This window comes from Larus michahellis, chromosome Z, assembly GCF_964199755.1.
Source record: "Larus michahellis chromosome Z, bLarMic1.1, whole genome shotgun sequence".
In the NCBI taxonomy this organism is placed as follows: Eukaryota; Metazoa; Chordata; class Aves; order Charadriiformes; family Laridae; genus Larus; species Larus michahellis.
Window position 1 is genome coordinate 35,047,232 of NC_133930.1, and position 5,549 is coordinate 35,052,780.

The 5,549-nt window shown below is 39.6% G+C and overlaps 1 protein-coding gene across 1 annotated transcript; it reads right to left on the reverse strand.

The window, feature by feature from the left end:
* Positions 1-1,280: 1,280 nt before the first annotated feature.
* Positions 1,281-4,133, reverse strand: CER1 (cerberus 1, DAN family BMP antagonist). The gene is made up of 2 exons (XM_074570564.1): positions 3,606-4,133; positions 1,281-2,194 (listed from the first exon to the last, which is right to left on the reverse strand). Exons 1-2 carry the CDS (start codon positions 4,131-4,133, stop codon positions 1,901-1,903), a joined length of 822 nt encoding a protein of 273 aa, XP_074426665.1. The 3' UTR covers positions 1,281-1,900.
* Positions 4,134-5,549: the final 1,416 nt, after the last annotated feature.

A 5,549-nucleotide genomic window follows, 5' to 3' on the forward strand; every position in this document is an offset into this window, starting at 1 on the left:
AAAAAAGCATGAGTCGTAAAGAATTACTTTGTTGTCTGAAACTGTACGGTTGCTAGCTGGTGCTACTTTGCTTGTTAGAAAAGCTTTTCTTTCTTTGTTCATAGCCTGAGCCCATGCTCAATGCAGCCTAACACATGAAGGTGAATTTCTGAATCTGGGTGCTAGTTCATTGCACTAGCATCCTGAGAATACTGATGAACGTTATAAAACTAGAATAAATATTAAGTTAAAATAAGTATTATCTTTATTGCATTCAATACAGGGATGATAAGACCTTGACAGCTTGTTACTTGGAATGACTTCATATATCATGCCACAACATACAAACAGCTGTACACAAGTTTGCATATCAGTCCTTAGTGTTAAAGGACAGAAAGAAGCCTTTGTTTAGTATACAATTTTTATTATTTAAAATCAGGTTTATATATAACAAAAGATAACTATACATTACTCTTTAGTTGGCTTACTGCAAGTGACCTGCAGGAGCAATGAGCAATAGCAGCAGTGCAGAGCCAATATCAGAATATCATTCAGATGCAATTTTCATTAAACACACCTTGCACTCCAGAATCATATTTTTTGACAGGATATTAGAGACTTCTCATCACAGTGCAGTTCAAGTACAAGGAATCATTTACCCAACCCTTGAATCGACCAGCTATATCAATAGTGATTTCCAATACCCCAAAAAAAGAGCCGTGGCTAGTTCAACAACAGGGCCCCAGATCTGAGGGTTTGGCAATAGCAGTGGAGCAGATTCCCAGAGGACTGAAGGAGCTGGGTTATAAACAGGCTGAGGTCTAGTTGCTGGAAGCTGATCACTGTCTGGTGTGCCAGGTCTGCAAGACAAATCCAGGGAGAAGCAGCTGGAGAGAGCAGAGAAGCCCACAGTTTGTCTGACAGCTGCTGGTGTTGTGTTGGACTCACACCTTTCCTAACAGAGTTTTCTCGTATGTTTCTGTAAAGCTGTGCAGGTATTGCCATGCTAATAAAATCCTTCTGCAGATTTTCTATCACAAGAATGCCTTTTCTGCTGTAGTTTAGGTGTTGAGAACGCTATTTAAACTTTATCTTGGTGTCATTGACAATGTTAAAATTCATCAGACTGGAAAATGTGCATTGTCTTTCTGTAATGAACTTTAATAATAATAACAGCAATCAATTAATTTATGATGTTTTCTGTGAGTGTATCCAATTTTATCTTTTTTTTCTACTTTCAATTAAAAAAAACCTGCAGAGCAAATGCAGGCATGTAGTAGGAGAGTAATTGGTTTCCATGGCAAAATATCCTTTGCAACCACTATGTAAATGTGTAAATTATGAGGTATAGTAGTTTTCACGGGGAACTGAACTCCAGCTGGGAGCAATCAGAATGACCTTAAGTAGTCACAGCTCTCTATCTGCCTAATGTCCATTTATATTTTACACTCTCCAGCCACTATCTTGATGTAAAAGTAGACATGTTTTTCCAAGGAAGAGACTAAAGCCTCATCTGTGTTGCCAGTAGATCTATATTGGCAGTCCCTGCAAGCAAAGGCAACGTAAACCAGCCAATACATTAGGGTTTTGCACAGATAAATCACGCTAGTTCTTCAGCTGTTGTTTACTAGCATTCTATAGACAGTGATAGGAAGGGTGGAAAAAAATTTAAAGGTTTCCCTTGTTAAAGTAGGAAGTCTACACTTAAGTCCAGTAATTTCATCTCCATTTCTTTAACAGCTGCAGAGAAACATCTGTTACATCCTAGGTAAAGTTATCGTTGAAGCAGAGAAGCATTTCAAGTAGAAAGTCTACATCTTTAATATTTTTGTACACCAGTGTGATGAAAGCTTTAGTTCTTTGGGTTTTTTTCCTTGGCAAATTCTTATGATGAAGGAGCTAAGAAGTACTTTGCACTGGATTAGTTGTGCTCATGTACATTTGCATGCAAATCTGACAGTAGAGATCCAGTCGCAGCATCTTTGATCTTCTGAGTCTCACATTTACACTCTTCTACAATCATGACTTCTTTGACCACTGGGACAGAACTGGTGCAGTTGAGATCCAGGCGCTTCATGGAGAACTTGCTGGGCAAGCAATGAGAACAAAAGGTATAAAGACGATCTTCTGGACCAGGAACATGAAAGGAACTACATTTTCCAAAACACAGATTATTCTGTACCACCACCTTCTCACAGCTCTCATGAGTAACAGCCTGAAACAGAAAGCAGTTTGAAGTTCCTGGTAGATGAAAAGCCCATGGACTTTGCTACAAGGCATGAAAGCGAAAAAAAAAAAAAAAAAACCACTCCAAAACCAAAGTACTATATTTTTTCTTATCAGAACATTTATATTGAACATTTTTTATGTCAAGCAAATGGTAAAACATAAGAGCTTGTAAAAACAAACTTTAGCACTCCTATTGGCAATTCTTGGACTGAACAACGAAAGCAAAATCTGCTTCATTCAGAGCCTTTGCAAGCTGATAGGGGAAAATCCGACAGGTGGGTTTGTCATATTTACCTTTTAATTGCTCTTTGAGTCCTACACTTCTGACATGGTTAAGCAGTCTTACCCACTTAGCAGGACTTAAAACGTTATTTTGGCCCAATCTTCTTATATATAAACCACAAGCTAGACTCCACTGTAATCTTTAAGATTAGTCTCCTTTTGGAAGAGGCATAATATTCTTTGGCAGGTTTTTTTAAATGAAAATCTTAAAAGTGCAGTGGAAGTTCTGCAATTTCTTGGTTTGTAAGAATAACAGTTCCTTGTATCAGCAGAGCCTGTGTCAACTCCCAAGCCATAAAAAGCTAGACTGAAGTTAGCACTTTCATATTGGCCTAACTGCAGCCATCCTGGAGAAAGCTTGCCATAGTGCATGGCACAAAATACAAAGTGGTACAAGTTTCTAGGTCCGATGTGTCTGCCAGTGAGATAAATTTAGTGAGGGACGTGAAAAAAATATGGTCCTTGACAGGCTGTGATTACAGAAACGCTGAGCAGAGGTGTTGCTTTATGAAGAATACTGCACCTTTATCTATACTATTTGCTTGTCTTGACGTTACAATATGACAGAATGGCTTCATCTGTGCATGGGACAATTTACCAGTTCTCCAGCATTCTTAGCACAGAATTAGATGTATGCATCAATCCCCCAATTAATACAGCAAAAAGGAATCCTTGCTTAGCTCTAAGAAAACAACCAGCTTCTCCTGCAAATACTTGCCCTGGAACTCTTTTTGTATATATGCATATGTGTATATATATATAGGTAATTCATGTATACAAACTCTTTAGATGTATATTCATTGAATAGATAATTACTCACCACTGCCTTGCTCACTTAGGCTAGGTCAGAACATCTTTGCATTAAAAAAAACAACAAACCAATAACTCTCTGAAATTGCACATGTGGCTTTCCGGTGCTGCAATTTAGCAGCTTGCCTCATCAGACTAAAGCTTTTTCAGCCTTTTTCAGCAGGGGTTTTCAGCCGCTTATCATGTGTGGGCGTTCTGAAGTGGCACTGTGGCTTAGCAAATGAACTAACCCTTATGTCTTTAGGTACTAATTACAAGGGGCAGGGGAAAGGACACATTTATTGATCTTGGACACCTGTTCTTACCTGGGAAAAAGGCAGGGTTCTGCAGTTTTCTTGGTGCATTTCATTGGTCTTGATTGGCAGGACAACTTCTTCAGATGCTGAATTTTTCTTTAACATGAAGTGGTCCCAAAATTTCTTGGCATCTTTTCTATAGGGAGGTTCAGCCTCCCTCTTGGTGGAATAGTGGGATGGAGAGAGGTTTTCCACAGGAGAGAGCTCTCTGGGTGCTGCCCAGGTTCTCAGGTCTTGCTCTGCCTGGAGTTCTGCATTGGGAAGGATGAATCTGGACATTTTTTTCTTCTCTTGCTTCTGACTTTCAGATGCCGTTTGTGGAATTGCTACAAAAAAGCTTGGTTCTCCCAGGGTTTCCTCAACACCTACTGGGTTTTCCCCTACCAGCTCACGAAAACTTTGACTTTCAAGCAGATTTTTGTCCAGATAGAAAAGATGCTGAAACGGCCTTCTGCTTTTCCTTTGCAATGAATCAGCCTGTGGCTCTGTGGCTCCAAGACATGAGAGCACTAACAGCTCAAGGAGAAGTGGTGACATGATCTTATAAAGTGCAACCCTGTAAGACCTGCTGCTATTGCAGTGACCGTAGCGTGCTAGCTTTATACGAGAGCCTGGTGTCAGGTTATGGCTGCTGCCTGTGTGCAGAGGAGGGGAGGGCTCAGGGGAGACCCTGGTGTGGCTAATTGCATTCATTTACTGTAGATTACAATTATGATAGGGGAGTTTGTGCTAATGAAACTCTGCTTTCAATCTGCAATATGTGTATTAGAACTTGCTATCTAAAATCTGTAACCCAGGATGGTGTGGGGGACAGGAGGAGTCAGCAGGAGGAAATGTTTGGATAAGCTGTCTAGTTTAGGCCTAGGAATTAAGGAAGCATTTGAGGTTGTGTATTAGCATGTTCAATGTGGGCTTCATTGTTTATTTTATTTTGATTCTCCATTCCACAAAGCCTGAGACTGTCAAAACAGGGAGTGTTATTTCATCACAACAGGAAAAGGCAAGCTGATTAAAATTTGCTAAAACATGAAGCTGTATCTGTTGACACCAAATCAGCCCATGTTTTCAAAAGATGAGTCTAATTTTGGTCTTTCAGATTTGGGATATGACCCAAGGCCTGCAGCAGCACCGCTGCAAACGGGCAGACTGGTGCTCGCATGCCCAGAGGAATCTGGCAGATTTGCCCAAGACTAGCCCTTGCTTCACCTCCTTCACAGCAGGTTACCAGCTGCTGGAACGCAGACATGTCACTAGCTCAGAATAAAAGGTCCCAGGGTGAAGAAACTCTGCGCCCCAGTTTCTCAAAGTTTAACTAACACTGCTACAACCTCTTCAGACATCAAAGTTGGCAAACTATGGCATCCTATAAAGTCGGTAAACAAAATGAGGATTTAAGCAAAACATGTTAGAACTGACATATTTTAGATTTAAACATCAATATCTAAAGACTACTAGACCCTAAACAAGAGGTCTCTTTTGCAAAATTATCATGCTATGCGACATGTAAGAAAAAATATCTGATAGAACAACATAAGAGGAAAGTTTTGGCAGAAGGAAAATATATTTTCAATAAACATCACAAACATTGATCCTAATCTGAAAATACTAAAAGGAAATTCTGCTTCAGATAATTTTCCATTTAGGTATTCTAACCTCTACATACTTCTGTTTCTACCAGAAAGAGTCTATCAATAGACTTTTAAGTTTGTAGCTAATCTGTTCAACAAACTTAGGTTGTCTGTACTGGATGTATGGAGTTATTTGACTTTCATTTCTAGGGAATTAGTTTATTGCCTGATAAACGAAGTAAACTAATTGACTAGCAACATCCGCATGAGGCACTGACTTATAACTTTAGCACAAAGTTGGTGGAGATCTAGACCTTTTCCTTACTGCATAATTCACTGGAGTTTAAATTTGTTCTAATGCTGAGGTCCATCCTGAGACAGAAGT